At 45.6% G+C, this 19,562-nt stretch overlaps 1 protein-coding gene and 1 non-coding gene across 2 annotated transcripts; both read left to right on the forward strand.

The window, feature by feature from the left end:
* Positions 1-1,782: 1,782 nt before the first annotated feature.
* Gm26061 lies at positions 1,783-1,890 on the forward strand. The gene has a single exon (XR_003949895.1). It is a non-coding gene; the product is annotated as a U6 spliceosomal RNA (small nuclear RNA).
* A 3,141-nt stretch (positions 1,891-5,031) lies between these two features.
* Cdkn2aipnl (CDKN2A interacting protein N-terminal like) lies at positions 5,032-14,737 on the forward strand. The gene is made up of 3 exons (NM_029976.3): positions 5,032-5,358; positions 7,545-7,644; positions 13,301-14,737. Exons 1-3 carry the CDS (start codon positions 5,120-5,122, stop codon positions 13,310-13,312), a joined length of 351 nt encoding a protein of 116 aa, NP_084252.1. The 5' UTR covers positions 5,032-5,119; the 3' UTR covers positions 13,313-14,737.
* Positions 14,738-19,562: the final 4,825 nt, after the last annotated feature.

The following is a 19,562-nucleotide window of genomic DNA, read 5'->3' on the forward strand; positions in this document are numbered from 1 at the left end:
AATGTACCTTCAAGTGTGACAGCTGTATACCAACATGGATGTTAATCCCAGCTCTCAGGAGGCCGAAGTAGGGTCTCTATGAGTTTAAGGGCAGACTCATCTACATAGTGAGTTCCAGGTCACCCAGAGCTATGTAGTAAGACCTTGTCTAACAAAACTCAAAAAAATTTTTTTTTCTTTTTCTGTCATCATAGTACTTAGGAAGCAGAAGCAGGAGGATTTAGAAGTTCAAGGTCACCAGGTACATAGTAGGTTTGAGACCAACCTAGGTTATAGGAGACGCTGTCCTCAAACAATGACGGTAACAACAAAGAGCCAGGCATGGAGTTTCCTTCCTGCAATCACAGACCTGGGGAGGCAGACACAGTAAGACTGAAATAAGTTCAAGGCCAGCCTGGTCTACACAGCACACAGCAAATTCCAGTGTAGCCAAGGTTATTATATACTGAGACCTTTTCCCAGAAACAAAACAAAATAATATGGGGGCAGTGAAGAGAATGCTTGGCATTGACTGCCCTCCAAAAGGACCCAGGTTCAGTCTCCATCTCCCACATGATGACGCAGATGGCCTGTAACGCCAGTTCCAGGGGACGCGATGCCCACATCTGGCTTCCACAGGCACTGGGCTTGGCAGGCCCTATACTCCCATTTGTGCAGACAAAACACTCACATACATAAAAATAAACAAATGTGTTTTTTGTGTATTTTATCTTAAGGCAGGGTCTCAGTATGTAGCTTTGGCTGTCATGTAAGTCACTATGTAGAGCAAGCTGGCTTAAAACTCACAGAGGTGTGTGTGCCTTTGCCTCCTGAGTGCTGGGATTAATGGTGTATACCACTCACCACATTTTGCAGTAAGTCTTTTTTTTTTTTTAATTGCATGGTCTGGAGAGGTAGCTCAGCAGTTAAAGGTGCTTGTTTTGATTCCCAGGATATCAGCTCAGAACTGTGTATAACTCCAGCTTCAGGGATATGACCCCCTCTTCTGCCCCAGGCATGCATGAGGTACACAGACATGCATACAAGCAAACACTCATACACACAACACTTTTAAAATTAAAAAAAAAATGAAGTCCAAAACTTTGTATTCTGAAGAAGCTGGTGTGCAAAATGCCACCAAAATGCCACCAAAATGGCAAACCCTACAATACACAGAATGACTGAGACAGAGATGAGGCTCTGATAGATCTCCTAGAATTAGCTCAGGGTTTCTAGACTTGCAATCCAAGGAACTGGTAAGACTGTTCCAGAAAATAATCTTGGGAGAAAGAGGAAAAGAAAAAGAGAAGGACTAGGAAAAGGAAAAGAGAGAAAACCAACGAACCAAACAAACAAACAAACAAACAGAACAAAAGCAAAAAGCAAAATCCACAACTATAAAGCCCAGAGTTCAGTGGAACGCTACATAGCCGAGTGGCGTGGTACACATCTAAAGTCCCTGTTTGTGGAAGGTGGAGGCAGCAGGATCAGAAGTTCAAGGCCATCCTTGACTACACAGCGAGTTAGATGCTATCTTGGGCTACATAAGACCCTGCCTTAAAATAAAAATAAAATGTAAATAGGTAAAGGAAGTGAAGGGTTTGTCTGTTTCCTTTTGTTTGGCTTTGGTTTGGGTTTTGGTTTTGAGACATCATCTCACTAGAAATTGCTTTTTGACCTAGAACTCCATATGTAGATCAGCTGGTCTCGAACTCACAGAGACCTGCTTGCTTCTACCCCAAGTGATGAGATTAAAAGGATACTTGAATATTAAAGTTTCAAGTATAAAGAACATGAAACCATGTGCTTTCTTGGGCAGCACACTTGCTGAAGTCAGAACGATGCAGAGATGGTTAGCCCAGCCCCTGTGCATGACTGACATGCAGACTTGTAGAGGGTTCCATACTTTGTTTTTGTGACTAAGGATGATTCTCCTAAAACCGATAATGCTACATTGTCTTAAGTGACATTTAAGTCTACTTTGTTCACTTATGTAAAGGAGCTTTAAAAGATCATATAAGAAAAAAAAAACCACATTACTGCTTTCCCACTTTGATCACTTCCAGTGAGTAAATGGATGTTTGGAATTAAAAAGAAAAGACAACGAAGCTCATAGAATAAGAGATATATAAGGAATAAAGAAAAAAGAATAAAGTAGAAAATGAATGTGTAAGTCTTCTGGCTCATGGGACATAAAGACACACTACCTGTCTTAGTTAGGGTTTTACTGCTGTAAACAGACACCGTGACCAAGGCAACTCTTATAAGGACAGCTCAGAGGTCCAGTTCATTATCATCAAGGTGGGAACATGGCAACATCCAAGCAGGCATGGTGCAGGAGGAGCTGAGGGTTCTACATCGTCATCTGAAGGCTGCTAGCAGGATACTGGCTTCCAGACAGCTAGGCTGAGGGTCTTAAAGCCCACACCCGCAGTGACAAACCTACTCCAACAGGGCCACACCTTCTAATAGTGCCACTCCCTGGGCTGAGCCTATACAACCCATCACACTACCTCTGTGCCAAAAGACCAGGACTCTTTCCTCACAGATGCAGTGGGTGCAAGCAGCAGCCTCCTTGGAAGGTGTAGCCTATACCTTGTTTGAATTGCCCCGAGGGCCTTCAAGATAGAGTTTCTGATGGATATACTTGTCTCTGAGCTCAGCCATCCACACTCTAGGCTGCAGGCCTCTAAACCCGCTCACCGCCTCTGGGAACCCCCCAGAACACAGTGGTCAGGCCCACACAAATCAGGTCATCATGTCTATCTGCTTCAAGATGCAAAATAAGGAATATGTGTCTGAGGGTCTGGGAAAGGCCAGGTTAAAGTTCACTGGTCACCAGAAGATCTACATCTCAAAGAACCGAGATTCATCAGATTTAATGCAGATGAATTTGAAGTTATAGTCGCTGAAAATCAGCTTATCTTTGGTGTCTGTGGGGTCAAGTACATCACCATTTGTGATTTCCTAGCCCACTGGCAGCCCTTCACTCCTGAGGCTGACTTCCACATTCTGCCAATGTTTACTAATACCACTCACTCACATCCAAAATAAGCAAGCAAGCAAAGAAACAGAAACAGCAAACCACAAAGCAGATATACTGGCTCATGCCTGCAATCCTAAATGGAAGTCCAAGGATCAGTATTTCAAAGCTAGCCTAAGCTACCAAAGGAGTTTGAGACCATCCTGGGTTACCTAAGAACCTGCTTTTAAAAAGCAAGTACCACTTCCCATACATACAGCAGCAGCACACCTGTAACCACAGCATTTAGGAAGCTAAGGCAGGAAGGTTGAGACTTCAAGAACTCTCTGGACCACAGAAAGGGACACCATCTCAAAAACTAAGTAAATAAAACAACAAAACAAAAGCACATGCACAAAAAGCCAGACTAGATGGAAAGATGTGTCGTTGCCATGTTTGTAAACTAGAAGATTCGCTAGTGATATGTTAATTCTCCAATGAATCTATGTAGTCAACATGATCCCGTATGAAATATCAACAGTCTGCTTCTCTAGAAGTCAACAAAGAGATGCTAAAATTTATATCAAAATCCAATAGCATGGTGGAACACACTTAAAATACCAGCTCTGGAGAGGCTCAGGCATAGGCTTATGGCCTATGTTATTAAAAAACAACAAAACAACAACAACAAAACAAACAAAGCAACTGTAGTTGTGGGTGGCTGTAAGCCACAATGAGGGTGCTGGGAACTGAACCCATATCCTCTGGAAGAGCAGCCAGTTATCTTAACTCCCGAGCCATCTCTCTAGCCCCCATGCTCTCATTTCTAGACCAACCACTGCAGTACACAACCAAGGAACCAAGGATGTAGCTCACTGAAGCCTCCGCAGTGTTTTTAAGAGTCAAGCATCTTTCTCTGGTGATAAGGATGGCAGCAAATTTCCAGGCTCAAATAATTCTCCTGCCTTGACATATGGAGTAGCTGGGACAAAAGGTGTCTGTCACTGTGCCTGGCACATCAAATGTCCTCAGAGTCTGATCAGCTGAAGCTAGAATCAGAATTACCAGGGACCTTGACTCTGGGTATCTGAGGTTTCACTTGGGAACCTGCCACTGCAGTATCAGTCAGGGTATGGCATCTGTATCCTGGGACTCAGCTCTGGTCGCTGTTATCCAGTTAACTTGCTGACTGCTGGGGGAAAGCTGTTTCTGTCTTTGGATTCTCATGTTTGGTTCAGATGTTCCAAGCCGTAGTGTCAGCACTGTGTCTTCCTGAGGTGAGAGCACCCAGCTTGGTGCTGGTCCTCACTGCTCTGGCATTTGCGGACTGGATTGTATTTCTGCCTGCTGGGATCCTAACACTGCCACAGAAGCCACAGAAGGGAGCAAGCAAGCAGTTGTAGGCCAGCTTGGCCGTGTATGACCCTGGGGGAGCGGGAGGGAAGGATCTGCAATAGTAAACAGTATATAATGAACTTCCTTGAAGCCCACTCACCACTTAAGACCTTCACTAGATCTGGAGGTCCTGAGTTCTAGGCTTTCTTCTGACTCAAGCTTACATTTTATATTTTTACATTTATTTACTTGCTTGGTGTGTGTGTGTGTGTGTACATCAAAGTACCACAACTTGCATGTAGAAGTCAGAGGACAGTTTTCAGGAGTTGGTTCTCTCCTTCCACCATGAGGGTCCCTCACAAAGTCCTTTAGAGTGGGGCATCCTGGGCACGAAACAAAATGCCTTGTATGTACTGATTGGATGATGAATACAGCAAGATAGGAGAACACAACCTCAGTGAAGATGTTGAGATAACAGTGGATCCATAAAAGAGAGGACCTCACTCCCAAGGGACAGCCACAGAACTTAGGGCAAACCTCAGGTGTGGCTGAGGATAGACAGATGCCCGGTGAACGACCCAGGGCAAAAAGGGCACTGCAGAGTCCCAATGGGCACCTAGCTGCCAGCTCTATGCTGGCGGGCCTCAAGCTCCCCAGCAGTTGCCACACACGCTGGGTTGCACTAGACCTCCGTGCCCCGCGAGGGCGCTCCAGATAAGTCCTCCAGAGCACTCGCCCTCAGCCGTGGTCGCTCTAGCCGTGCGGCGGCGGCGCGGGGCGTGTCGGGAAAGCGGCGGGCTGGTGCGATCCTTAGCGGCGGCAGCGGCTGCGGCAGCGGGAGCCATGGTGGGTGGCGAGGCCAGCGCCGCGGTGGAGAAGCTAGTTTCCGGCGTGCGGCAGGCCGCCGACTTCGCCGAGCAGTTTCGTTCCTACTCGGAGAGCGAGAAGCAATGGAAAGCGCGCATGGAGTTCATCCTGCGCCACCTGCCTGACTACCGAGACCCACCCGACGGCGGCGGCCGCCTGGACCAGCTGCTGTCCTTATCCATGGTCTGGGCCAACCACCTCTTCCTGGGTTGCAGGTGCGGACCCCCGACAGCTGGCTGACCTTGTCCCCATCAGTCGATCCTCAGCTTGGGCATATACACTGCTCCACGCTGAACCTGGCGCCAGCCTCCTACTGATCCCCTCTTAGCATTCCCTCGGGAAAAAAATCTCTCCTCTGAGCCTCGCTTTTCTCTTGTGAATGAGTGGTTGGGATGACTACAGCAGCTGAATGATAGGGCGTGCAGTGCAGGTGTGCTCCAAGGCGGCCGAATTGCAATGGTCATTGTTATTACTGTTTATTAGCCCAGAGGACTTCCTTTCCAGAGTGTGTTTGAAGTCTATTAGCTCCTGTCGCCCACGTGACAAAAGTGCAGACTCTTCCTCTAGATGAAGACACCTAGCAAGAGGATGTGATGTATCTCACCATTGGTGGGTTTCACGCTAAGGCAGGATGTAATCTTTTCTCCCCTTTCTCTTCTTGGCTTCCCTCTTAGGAAAGTAACCCATGCTATCTTGTTGCTGTCCTAACTCCCCGCCCTCCCCAGTCTTTGTGATCACACCTGGAAGGCAAGAGCCTGGCCTTGAGATATTCCACCTGGAAATGACACCAGGTTTTTATACTCCCTTGTGATTTTTAATTTTTTTTTAAAGATTTATTTATTTATTATATGTAAGTACACTGTAGCTGTCTTCAGACACTCCAGAAGAGGGAGTCAGATCTTGTTACGGATGGTTGTGAGCCACCATGTGGTTGCTGGGATTTGAACTCCGGACCTTCGGAAGAACAGTCGGGTGCTCTTACCCGCTGAGCCATCTCTCCAGCCCGTGATTTTTAATTTTTGAGGCAGTCTTCCCTTATAACTGAGACTGGCCTCCAGTTTACTGTGTAGCCCAGGCAATCCTAGAACTTGATCCACCTAGGCAACCACGTCCTGAGAGGCATGCATGGCCAGGCTCTTCCAGGCTTCTAGAGTTTCGTGAGGTTGTGTTAGAACAGGAGACCCTCACTCATACCTGATTTTGTAGTGGTCACAGGACCCCCTCCAGGCCAAACTGCTTGGTTTACTTTTTGGGTTTTGTGTTAGGGATGAAACCCAGGCCCTTACACATCCAAAATAAGCACTCAGTCACGAGCCTCATCACCAGTGCTGAAGCGGCTTGGTTTCAGATGTTGGGATGATTTGTCAGAACCGGATGTGGGGACGCTGAGCTAGACACACCCATCACACACACAGGCCCATCCTCCTTCCTGCGGTGCCCTTTAAAATCTGAGATTACAGAATCCAAACTCAGACACGTGACGGAGAACTGAACAAAAGGGATAAATGGTGTTATTTTCATGAGACCAACGTTCTGTGTGTTTTAAAAATAATCCAATTTTTAGGCCCTCAAATCTCATCCATGAATATGTACCACCAGGTATATGGTGCTCCTGTTTCTGTAATTTTAATTTAACTTTTTGTTTGCTTGTTTATACCTATTTTAAATTTTATACCTATGGGCATTTTGTCTACATGCCTGCACTGTAAGAGTGCCTCATGCCGTTGGAGGCCAGAAGACAGCTTTGGATTCCCTGGGATGGAAGTGCAGGTGGTTGTGAGCCACCTGACGTGGATGCTGGGAATTGAAACTGGGTCCTCTGAGAGCAAGTGCTCTCAACTGCTAAATTATCTCTCCAAACTCCTGTTTTTGTAATTTTTAAAAAGATTTTTATTTTATGTGTATGACTATGTACAAATATGTACCTAGTATCCTCCAAGGCCAGAAGAGGGCGTCAGATATCTGAGACCTGAAATTAACAGCCATGTAGAAACTGAACCCAGGTCCTTTATAAGAGTCTCAGGTGCTGTCTTAGCTGCTGAGCCATGTCTCTTGCCTCTGTTTTTGTAATTCTTGGAACATCTGCTGTATTGGCATTGTTCTCAAGCCTAGTTTGTCCTCACAGGCAGGAAGAACTATTTGTTAACTTGTATGCTAAGCACCTATGGTCTCCCCTGCAGTATCAAATCAGTCTTTACAAAGCTTGATATATACGCATCTGTATTCCAGCTACAGCGAAGGCTGAGGCAAACCTCAGATGGCATAGTGTGACCTTACCAGTGACCAAGCGGTTCTGTATTCTAGGGGTAGCATTTACAGTCTAATAACTACACTTTCTTACTAACCCGTAGTGACAGGTGAGTCTTCCCAGGTTTTTACCTTACTGCTTTTTATTGTGCAGTTATAATAAAGACCTTCTGGACAAGGTGATGGAAATGGCTGATGGGATTGAAGTGGAAGACCTGCCACAGTTTACAACCAGAAGCGAACTAATGAGAAAGGTGAGAGGCATTTGCAAGTGTAGATACCAAGGGCCCAGCTTACACTGCATTGTGTTGGTGTGCGTATTCTCCTTTCCTGCAGCACAGTCTTAAGGCCTTTCCTTATTTCTTCACAGTTGGTGTAAACCTTTTCTTAACTAGATAACAGGTCAGTGTGATAAATTATGCACTGTCTGTGGAGTAACAAGTGGGCTCAATCTCTTTGATTTGTCTACAACACTCTTTTTTCTTGGTGCCAGGGACTGAACCATTCTCCTTATGCTAGAAGAACTAGGAACCAGTACAGAGGGTCCTAAAAACCAACTGAAAGCATTTTCCAGTTAGACTGCTCCTGCAGGGCTCTGAGTGAACGTGGCAGACATTTCACACATCCATGCTTCCTGCTGCACCGTTCACAGTAAGCAGCCTCGATACCCATCAGTAGGTGTGGATGATGGAAATGCAGTCCAGATACACCACGAAAGCTTGTTCAGCTGTAACGAAAGATGAAATTGAGTGTCCACAAGAAATGGATAGAAACGGAGATCTTTATTTTGAACAAAAAAAGGCTAGAAGGAGGAAAAACAAACACCATGTTTTCGTTCCCAGGTGAAGAATAGGGGAGTGTTGTATCATTTGTGCATTAATAAGAGTTGAACCTAGGGCCCTGTATGTGCCAGGCCAGGGCTCTCCCCGAGCTGTGTATCCACTTTTTCTTTACCTTTTTTAGAGTCTTTCCCGGGCTTCACCTTGATCTTGAGCCCCGTAGGCCTTGGGATCACAGTCGTGCCTCTGCTCTCTGGTGGCCTAGATGACACATCTGTCTCTAGCCACAGCTGTTTTGCTTATTTATTCGTTTATTTATTTAAGGTTTGGTTTGTTTGTTTTTTGTTCTTTTTCCTCCTGAGTTCTGGGATTATAGGCATAAACCCCCAGACTTGGCTTGTTTTGCCTATTTAAAAAAAGAAACATTTTGGTTAGGGTGCTAAAGTTAGAAGTACATCATTTTAGAGTAGGTCATTACAGGGTATCTCTGCCTCAGCAGGTCAGGGCTGGACCAGACTTGTGTGCACTCTGACTATGATAAGGAATGTGGTCGAGAAATGTCCAGACACCACAGCTGAGTTCTAGTCTCCAGGACTTAGTCTTCCGGCTGTGGCCTTGTACACGGTGAGCTTTGCCCTAGAGTCTTATGTGTGGATCCTGATCCCTGGGGCCAGGGAGAAGCAGGGGAAACTTTGGAAAATAAGGCTGTGAGTCTTAGCTACACGCCTCCTCCAACCCCTACAAGTGTTTTTCTCACATGTGTCCTGGTCTCTCCTAGCCAGCAGACTTGCTCCCTAAAGTTTGTTTGATGTCTATCCAGCCTTTTAGATAAAATTTCAAGTTCTTTATTTGGATAGAATTTAAGATTTACTGCTGAGTGTGACTCAGGAGGTAGTGTAGGCATGTGGAAGCCGAGAGTGCGGGGCCTGCTCTGACACCACAGAGCAGCTCACCTACTTCTCAAACTTACTTGTATTCAACTTGGTACCGCCCCCATCTGTGGATGTGGCTTTCTGGCAGCTCGTGAACTTCAGCTTGATCTTAGGCAAGGGATCCATCACATGCGTCTTATTCTTAGCTTCTTACAGATGGACATGATGACCTAGCCAGTGTAAACCCAGGCCACCATGTCCTGAAGCTTCCCAGAGACATCTCAAATATCTGTCTGGAGCCTGTAAGCCGTAACACAGACCAATAGGACATCTTGATATGGGTGATATGGAAAGGGCAGAGTTATGCTCAAATAGGGAAGCCATACTTGCCCAAATGGACTTGACACTTACACTCCAGGCTTTGAAAGAACCAGCCTGTGGAAACAAAGTAGGAATTCTTCCACTTTCCTCTTCTGCCCCAAGTCACAGGTGTTGGTCTTGGGCCAGTGAGATGGCTCAGCCAGAGAGAGGTGTTTGCTGGCGAGCTTTAAGACCTGAGAGCGAGCCTTGGAACCCACGGTGGGAAGAGAACCAACTCCTAAAAGTTAACTCCCTAAAGTTGTCTGCTAACCTCTACACATGTTCTGTGGTCCTCACATACATGAGCACAGACACAGAAATAAATAAAAGTGTAAGCAACAAGAGATTCTTCCAGGAGGCTGGAAATGTATCTCCATGACAGTGCTAATCTCGGTCTTCTATCCCCTAATACCTCAACAAATTCCTGTAAGAAAGCCGTTCATGAGAACAGTCACTCACGCACTGGATGGTTTGTGAGTCCACTGTACAGAGTCTGTCTTTGAGATAGGTTGTCCTTCCTTTCATGTCAGGTGAAACTGAAGTGTACTAGGCCAGAAATCTAAAAGCCCTGTTATCATGCCAGCCAGAACGGATCCTGTATATTAGAGTGTATTGGGTTTTAGAGTTAGCAGGAATATGGAAAGGAGTCGCTCAGCATTGTTGGCACCTGGAGACCAGACAACGATGATAACTTAGACATAAGCTCTCTCGAGTCAAGTGTTAAAAATATACGCTGCCCTCCTGCAGTTTTTGGGCCGGTGTATCTCTGTCCAGTTCTTCCTCTTTGGTCTGAGGAATGAGTGGTGACAGGTGGGATTTGGTCAGCAGTTGGGAGGAGTATGTGCTCTCTTCTGAAAAGGAGAATTCGGCACAGCATATTGAGCAAGCAGCCTTGGCAATCTAAGTGACACCCAGTGCTCGCCTGCAGCCGGTGTGGCTGCTGCAGGAGCAGTGACAGCATCAGCCACCACTGAGTCAGAGAATAGTGGGGTGTGGTGGCCACGCCTTTAATCCCAGCACTCTGGAGACAGAGGCAGATGGATTTTTGTGAGTTTGAATGAGGCTATTCTACATACTTAATTTCAGAACAGATAGGGAAACATAGAGACCGTCTCTCAAAAAAAAAAAAAAAAAAAACAAAAATAAAAATGGAAAATGAGCAATAATTGACAAAGAAGCTGTTATTGTTGATTCAAAGAAGTTATTAACATCATAGTTTGCTGCTCCTCCTGAGAACATCTGTATCCCACAAGGAAAGACATCAGTGAAATTGACCCCAAGGAATTGTAAAAATCAGAAGAGCAGGTGTGCCCACACACCACAAGGGGTTCTGTGCTTTTTTTGCAACTTCAGCCAGCTCTGAGGCCATGTTTTCATGAAAGCCTTAACCAGACATGGGGGCCACACCTTTAATCCCAGCATTCCAGAGGTGGAGGCAGGAAGACCAGGAGCTCAAGGTCATCCTTGGCTGCCTGGACAGCTGGACATAACAGGACTGTGGACATCCTGTTGAAAGAGGACCTGAGTTCAGTTCCCAGCAACCACATGACAGCTCACAACCATCTGTAACGGGATCTGATGCCCTCTTCTGGTGTGTCTGAATATAGAAACAGTGCACTCACATATATAAAATAAATAAAATCTTTAAAAAAAGAGAGAGAGAGAGAGAGAGAGGGAAGAAACAAGTAGACCTGGTCCTATGGTCCAGTCTTGCAGTCCAGAGTCCAGGATAGGTGGACCATCTAACAATGGCCTGAGTCTGTCCAGTTGAAACTCGTGAGGGGCTGGAGAGGTGGCTCAGTGGTTAAGAGCACTCGTTGCTCTTCCAGAGGATCCTGGTTGAATTCTCAGCACCCACATGGTGGCTCACCATCTATAACCTTAATCCTGGGGCATCTGACTCCCTTTCTTGGGACCTCCTCAGGCACCAGGCATACACTTGGTGCACTGACATACATGCAGACAAAACACCTATATACATGAGTGTTGTGTATAGTTTTTGTTATCCTGCTTTAAGCTCTGAGCAGACAGTGCTACCAGCCCCGCCCAGGTTCTCCTCGATCCGTGGATGAAAGACACACATACACATTAGTTTATTTTTCTATTGCTTTAGCTCAGTGGCCAGGGTCTTCTAAGACCCTTGGCTTTTGAGCGCGCCCTTCTTTTCACTCCCAGCTCAGCACCCTAAATCTGCCCTCAGCTTAGTTATGTTTCTAACCTCCCATCTGCCACCCCAGGCCCAGTTGGGGCAGTGGCCAGTTGTCACTCCACCCTAGATCTCACATGACTGGTGGCCTTTTCTCCTTCCAAAGCGTGACAAATCTCTTCCTCCTCTCCCGCATCTGCGAGCCTGCCTGCCTGCCTGTTCTGCCCAGCTCATTGGCCTCCACCATCTTTAGTGATGAATCAAGAACCAACTGGGGAACAGGACCTTAGCATCAGCATCAGCACCACCCACTACATCTCACCTTTCCTATCTAATTAAAGAAAACAAAAACCTCTTCTCTCAGACATAAATTGAACAAAACCATAGCAACCATGTACATTATAAAGTATGGTATACAGTTAACATCCAGCCCATCAGATTTGTCAATAAGACACTCTACCATCATTTCTAACTTGAAGAATTATAATTCTATCCCTGAATTATGTTTAGATTTTAGCCTGTAACACCATCTGAAAAGTGTCTTCTACTCTAACCTCTCTCTCAGTGCTAAACAACTTGAGTTTGATTGTGAGACTATAGCTAGTCTTCAGCCCCATCAGAACTCCAAGAAGGAATTAAATATTCCCTGAGTGTATAGGAAGCACCACACATAGCTTCCAGAACTTAAACAATTATGGAGGCAGCTGACTACCTAGACAGCCCCCAATTCTTACACATGAGAGAAGTAATTTTTTAAAAGAAAAAAAATCGCTGGGTGTGGTGGTGCAGGCCTTTAGTCCCAGCACTCGGGAGGCAGAGGCAGGCGGATTTCTGAGTTCGAGGTCAGCCTGGTCTATAAAGTGAGATCCAGGACAGCCAGAGCTATACAGAGAAACCCTGTCTCAAAAAAAAAAAAAAAAAAAAAAAAAAAAAAAGAAAAAAGAAAAGAAAAGAAAAGAAAAAGAAAATCTAAGTGAGGGGGCTGTCTCCCTGGACTACACTCAGGTGGTTTCTTGGTCACACTGCATTCTCCCGAGTATAAACAGACTTGTATTTTATCTTTGCTGAGGGTTTTTGGCTTAGCTAGGAAATAGGTCATACCTTGAAATCTCCTGATTACTAAAAAGACTTTCAAGTTGATTCACTCCCGCTGCTCAGTGTTAAGGGAATCCATCCAGACACAAGGTGACAGTGATTTCTTCACACCCTCCTTAAAAGTTTTCTAAAGCTCCATTTATATTTACCAAAGGTGCCAGAGCACCTGGGAGGAATTGTCATCTCCAGGTCACCACTGTTTGCAGACTCGCTTTTACAGTTTATAATCGTGTGAACTCCAGAACTATGTAACCTTCACTTTTCCTAAGTACTGTGACTCAGTGCAGAGCACGACCCAGTACCACCTGAATCTTGCCGTGTTGAATATAGAACAGTGAGTGTCTGTGAGGGCAGAGGCTGGCGGGCGGCAGGCTTAGATAGCACTTAAGTATTTCCGTTATCATTTTAAATTGTGAACACTTATAGACAGCAAGCCACAAGTCAGGGCAGTAAGGCTCTGGCTTCCAAATGGATCATGTGGTCAGTGTGTGGCTGCATTTTCTGTATGTAGTAAAATATTAATAATTTCTGAGTAGACTTGCCATCTGGGTCGCACATAAATATTCCATCACTGCTTTATTTGAATGTGTGAAGATAAACTTGATTCATGGGACTCGGTGGCTGTGTAACTTTTTCTTTTCTTTTTTTTTTTCTTCAGCATCAAAGCTAAGGCAGATCTCCACATTTCCACCCTGGGGACAGACTTAGAAAGGAGGCCAGGGTGAAGATGACTGAACATTGGCAGCTCTCAAGATTCCTGGCATTTGCAGCATAGAGGCAGCTAGACTGGAAGAGGACGGGGCCCATAGCTTCAAAGACATCTTCATTCTTCCAGGATTGCTGTAAAATACAAATGCATATTTATGTATTTATACATGGCGAACTCTCAGAAATTTCATCAGGATTGTCCAAGCCAAACTTTGTTTGAAATGCCTTTTATGTTGATATAATAATGACAGGTGATACATTTTATAATTTGATTCTTTTTAAAACAGAGTACCTGTAAATACAGTTCTTGTTTTGCCGTACCCCACCCATGTTTGTCCTGAGCCAAGGCAGATCCTCTGTGTCCTTATTTCTACCTGAACCCCCTGTACACTTGTACCTCACCACTGATGGCCACCAAAGGACCGTGCACTAACCAGCTGTGTCACTGGAGCACCCCCACTGCTGGGCTCAGGGACCTTTGTGTAGGAAATGGTAATCATGTCGCAGGCTTGAAGTAGCAGAGCTAGCGCATAGGTAGGAGGCAATGTACAAAAAAGCATCCAGCCTCATTTTACAGCTCACTGAGGCTAGAGATGTAGCTCAGTGCTAGAGTGCGTGCTTAGCGTGCTCGAGGTCCTGGGTTGGGTCCCTAGTATTTCAAAGAGAGGAAAAAATAGATTTAAAAATCACTGGAAGCATATATGGTTTTGTTCAACCAACCAGATGGTTTCTAGGCACTAGATGCCCATGTGCCAGCATTGTTTATTTGTTTGTTTTGTTTCTAGAAGGCTTTCACACTTGAAGAACTAACTGCCTTGCATACCGCGTCTGGATTGCAGTGCGGTCCTGCATTCCACCTGACCCCGCTTCTGGTTCCCTGTATTTAGTCACCATAAGATAACTGAGCAGTGGGCAGCTGTGGAGCAGTGTACACAGCAGGACTCATCAACGGCAGGCCCATTGTGGCCAGAAAGACAGTGGGGTCTGCCTTAGCTTCATCTACTGGATACAGGACACCCAGAAGCTGGGGCCACTGGTGTTTGGCGTCAGAGCAGTGGGGCACATTGTTTGTGGCTTGAAATAAAAGCCACATTTTTATGTGGATTCTGTTCCAGTCCCCAGTGACCATTGATTCGATACCTTGGACAAGCTTCTCCAGGCAATGAGTGACTGCCTGTCAGAGGGAAGTGGCAAGGTGGTGACTGGTGAAGGGCAGAGCTCTGGGCTCAGTGAGCTAGAGCCTTGTCTTCTCAGATGCGGCCTGGCCTTCATCCATTCTAATCATCTGCAGACTCGTGAGGCTTAAAAACAAAATGCACTTTGCATGGATTGTTGATTTTACTTTCTGTCTACAACCCCCAATAAAACAGCTTTTCCATTGAATGAAGTTAGGTTCAAGTTGTGTGATTTCTTCCCGTAAACCTCCAGTTTACTTATTCATGTTGGTATTTGGACAACTGGAATCCGGAAGTGAAGCTGCCCGCTGTCATGGCATCATGGGCCCAGCGTGGCTCTGTTCTCTGTCCCCTCAGCCTTCTCTTCGTTTTTTCATTTTCTTCATTTCCTTAGCTAAGCTGCCTACCTACCTTCTCATTTTTATAGCCTAGTAGCTGACTCAGCTGTGAAGTTAGAATTGTAGTCTTTATGTATCCCTTTCCTAGCCTGAAGTAGAGTGAGATCAATCAGAGGGACTTGAAGGCACCTCCAAGGCATGTCCAGGAGAGGACTTAGAAAAGCGTGTATCAGGCCACGGGGAGTGAGTACACGAGGTCCAGAGCCGAAGTGTTCATGCTGGTGATGCTCTGCCCAGAGAGCTGCTCTCTGCAATATTCCTGAGAGGTTAACTGCTCAGAATACACATGGATCTTTAGAGACAATAGTTCCAGACCTTAGAAACCACATTTCAGTTATGGAGAAATTGCTTCCTTCAACAAATACTGAAAAAAAAAGAAACCTGTGTATGTGTAAAATGAACTTCCAAGTTCATTCTTTCTGAAAGATCACACGCTTGGGTCAGGTGAGGGAAGGGTAGGGTGGCTGCCAGCAGCTGGGCAGTCTGCAGCATGTGCTTGATGGAGGGGGCTTGATACCCACAGTCTGAAAGCCAGCTGAGGAAGCCCACTGCATCGCCCAGACATACTCAAAGCCCCGCAAAACCAAAGACTAGAAACTAATAATGGGTCTGTTGCCTGCCTTAGATGTGGGCTCCTTTGTCCTGGAGGTGAGCATATAAGCTGGAGTCCTGACAAACAGGGCTTCCCTTATTGGAGAACTGTGTGGGAAGCCAGTGTCTGCACATGCCTGGCACGACTGTGCCTGTGTCTTGTTCTGCGTTTCCTCTCTGAGAAGCTGGAACATGTCGGAACCAAAGCTTTTGACAAACTTGGACTCCCACAAAAGACAAGCAAGTTTCCGTATGTGCTCCGCTTTTCCACCCCCACCTCAGGGCTTCAACGGAGATGACCTTTCTAGAGAGAGAGAGGGGGAACAGTATAGCATGTGGCCTTCAGACACTTGGGAGTTGAGACTGATAAAGAACAATCAGGAGGTACTGAACAGGAAGCTACAAACCAAATACAAATCCTTGAAAAGTGGCAGATCTTGCCTAAAGCTCCATTCATTGGCTACTTGCAGCCCCAACCCCAAACTCTAGGTATCTTGAGAATCAATAGCTCTGGGTCTGGGGTCCTGAAGCTCTTCAGTGTGTCAGTATGCTCCTGTCCTGCCCTGGGTACACAGCCTGTGACAGGCCTGTCCCACACATTTCCTGCAAAACACTAGATTCCCCTTCACTCTGGCTAGAGTTCTCGGCAGACTACGGTTCCTACTTGCACTTAAACTGTAGGTTTTAAGCATCTCAGATGCTAAGTCGATGATTTCCTCTTCCCCTCCCCTTTTGTATTCAATTATCTTTACAACTTGTTAAATTTTGTTATTGTTTTTGTACTGAGACAGAGCCTCACTACATAGCTCAGTCTAACCTGGAATTTGCTATGTAGACCAGGAAGGCCTCACAGAGATCTGCCTGCCTCTGCCTCCTGAATGCTGGGTTGAAAGGTGTGCACTGTAGACCCCATAGGTCCTCTGCTCTCTTCTGGGCTTCCTGTCTAGGCCTTTGCCTGCCCAGGCTAGATGCAAGGAGAGCAATCTTCATTTGCCTTTGGCATTGTGTCCTGCTGCTCTGATCACTAGATCCTTGATGCAGATCATGGCTACTTCACAAGCTGTTCCACACAGAAGATCCAGTTTGCCAAAGCATCTTTGTGGGGCTGGAGTTGAGTGCCTGCCTAAAGTGCATGAAGGCCTACGTTTATCCCCAGCAATGTATCAGCCAGGTGTGTTGGTGCATACCTATAACCCTAGCACTTGTGTAGCCGGAGTTTTGGCTGATTTCTTTGTGCTCTCAGCTGGTTGGATCCACAGATGAAAGATACACACATATTAGCTCATTTTTAAAACTGACTTCTTGGCTCTGTTGCCGGGCTCTAGCCTTCTGCAGCTATTGTGCCCTCACCTTTACACCTAGGCTTAATATCTCTACATCTGCCCTCGACTTAGTTGCCTGGTTACCATCTGTGAAGCCCATTGGTCTTGCTGCCCAAGACACTTTCAGGCTTCCCTTCAGTGGGCCACTTTCCTTTTCCCCTACATTTTGGAAGATCCCCCCTGAAGGAGTCTGTTCGTCTCTCTCCCCCAAGTATCCTCCCCTTGTCTTCTCTTCTCTCCAAGCCTGTGGGAACCTGGAAGTTCCTCTTTTTTCTTTCCATCTAGCCATTGGCTACTGGCATCATTATTGATAGAACAAAAACCAACTGGGGGCAAGGACCTTGAGCGTCAGGAAACACAGATGCCCGATTAACCAAAGCATCAGAACCACTCTCTATAGCTCACCTTTTCTGTCCAATTTAAAAACAAACAAAAAAGTTCTTTTCTCAGACCTAAATTGAGCAGAACCGTAACAATCACATAAACTACAAAGCATGGCACATGATCAATATCCAGTCCACCATATTTGCCAATTAGATAAAGTAACTCTACCATCATCATCTCTAACATAAAGTCACAATTCTATCTCTGGATTATGTTTTAGTTTTAGCCTGTAACACCATCTCAAAACTATGCTTTCTACTCTATATCATGACTTTAATGTTAAACAATTTAAGTTTGCTTGTGGGACTATAATTAGTCTTCAACCCCATCAGAAATCCAAGAATAGAAATAACTATTACCTGGGCGTATAGAAAACACCAAACATAGCTTCTCAAACTGAAAATAATTGTAGAGACAGCAGACTACATGGACACTCCCCCCATTCCTCAAAATGTTGGAGCATCAGACTTCAGCCTTCTGGCCCAGGATCATCTAACAGACCTTTGTTAAGCAGAATTATGAAGGACTGTTTACCATGACTTGGCAGAGCTATCAGTGACAATTCTGCACAGTGTGCCCATTTTGGACAGTATTTTGTCTGTAGATGAAACAGGCAATTTCTGCCCTGTGGCTACCTCGCCTGGAGGTAAAGTAGCTCCATATCTTCTTTGAAGTGTTCTGCAGGAACTGTAAGGAGCAGACATGGATCTAGTCAAATAATCCTTAAAAATGAAATAACATTCAATGTAACATTCTATGGGTTTCTGATGTTTTTGAAGACTAAAGTATCTCTAAACTGTCAAACCTCAACTACTCTTAGCCATTTCTATCTGAGCGAACTGAAAACACTTTATAATTAAATCAGAATCTAACAACACCATGAATTTGCTATCTGGCCCTTAACTTGTGTTACCCAATCATCTTAAACATTTTCAGGTAGGACACAGAACTGGGAAGACTGGGAGAGAGAAGGGGACACAGTAGCTGAGGAAATAAGCCAACCAGCAATGTAAGTTTTCTGGGAAGCGGGTTTTGGCTATTTTCTCGACAGGGCCTGGGGTAGCAGGGGAAGAATTAGAAGTGCCTAGTCATTGAGTTAACAAAGATATTTCAAGAATAATTGGTGTGCATGTGTGTGTGTTTTCTATTCACAGATCTGAGATTGCTTCTGGGCAGGTGTGTGTGACCAGCTAGGAGCACAAATCAGAGTAGACAAACCTACTGGCTACACACTTGGGAGAGGGAGAGCAAAGAATCAGACATTGAAAGCCATCCTTGACTATGTACTAAGTTCAGCCTGGACTACATAGACTGTCTCAAACAACAAAACACGGGCCTGGAGGGATGACTCAATGGTTGAGAGCTCTAGCTGCTCTTCAGAGGACCTGGTTCAATTCTAAGCACCCACATGGTGGCTAACAACTGTCTGTAACTCCAGTTCAATGGCGATCTGGTGACCTCCTTTGGCCTCTGCAGGTATCAGACATGCAAGGGTTACAAAGACATCTGAGCAAACAAAATACCCATTCTAGCACTTAGAAGTTTGATGCCGAAGGATTCTAAGTCTGAGGCTACCCTGGACCACACAGAGTTTTAGGTTTGCCTGGGCTGTAGGAGACTGTTTCTAGCACACACACACACACACACACACACACACACACACACACACACACGTATGAAACACGCATACATGTGTGTGTGGTAACCAAAGCCAGGAAAGGAAACATTTTATACCAAACTTTCCAAGTCTTGGTGTTGGCCTTGCTTGTGCTGCTGGCTTGCAGAGGACCCCAAGGAAGAGTGCTCTCTAAAGGAAACCTTTCACCCCACTGTGCCTCATACAGCATCTTTGTATGCACCCATGAGAACATTTCCAGGGCCAAAGCCAGCTGCAGTAGGATGACAACCTTTCCTGATGTAAGCATGTAGCTGAAGCTGGTGACGGACCAGCATCTCCCGAGCCCTCCCTCATCTCTGCCAGTGTGGTCAGTGACCAGGGCCAGCAAACACATCTTCTATGAACAGGGAGAGAGAGTATCTCTCTGGCTTTGAATGAGGTGATATAGGGTTTCCGGTTCCTTGTTTTCTTTGAACCAACCCTGTTATAAAATTTCCAATTCCATTTTCTTTTTTTAAAGATTTATTAATTATTATTGTTATTATTATATCTAAGTACACTGTAGCTGTCTTCAGACCTCCAGAAGAGGGCGTCAGATCTCATTACGGATGGTTGTGAGCCACCATGTGGTTGCTGGGATTTGAACTCAGGACCTTCCGGAGAGCAGTCAGTGTTCTTAACCACTGAGCCATCTCTCCAGCCCCCCAATTACATTTTCTACAAT

The sequence above is a fragment of the Mus musculus genome, chromosome 11 (genome assembly GCF_000001635.26).
Source record: "Mus musculus strain C57BL/6J chromosome 11, GRCm38.p6 C57BL/6J".
In the NCBI taxonomy this organism is placed as follows: Eukaryota; Metazoa; Chordata; class Mammalia; order Rodentia; family Muridae; genus Mus; species Mus musculus.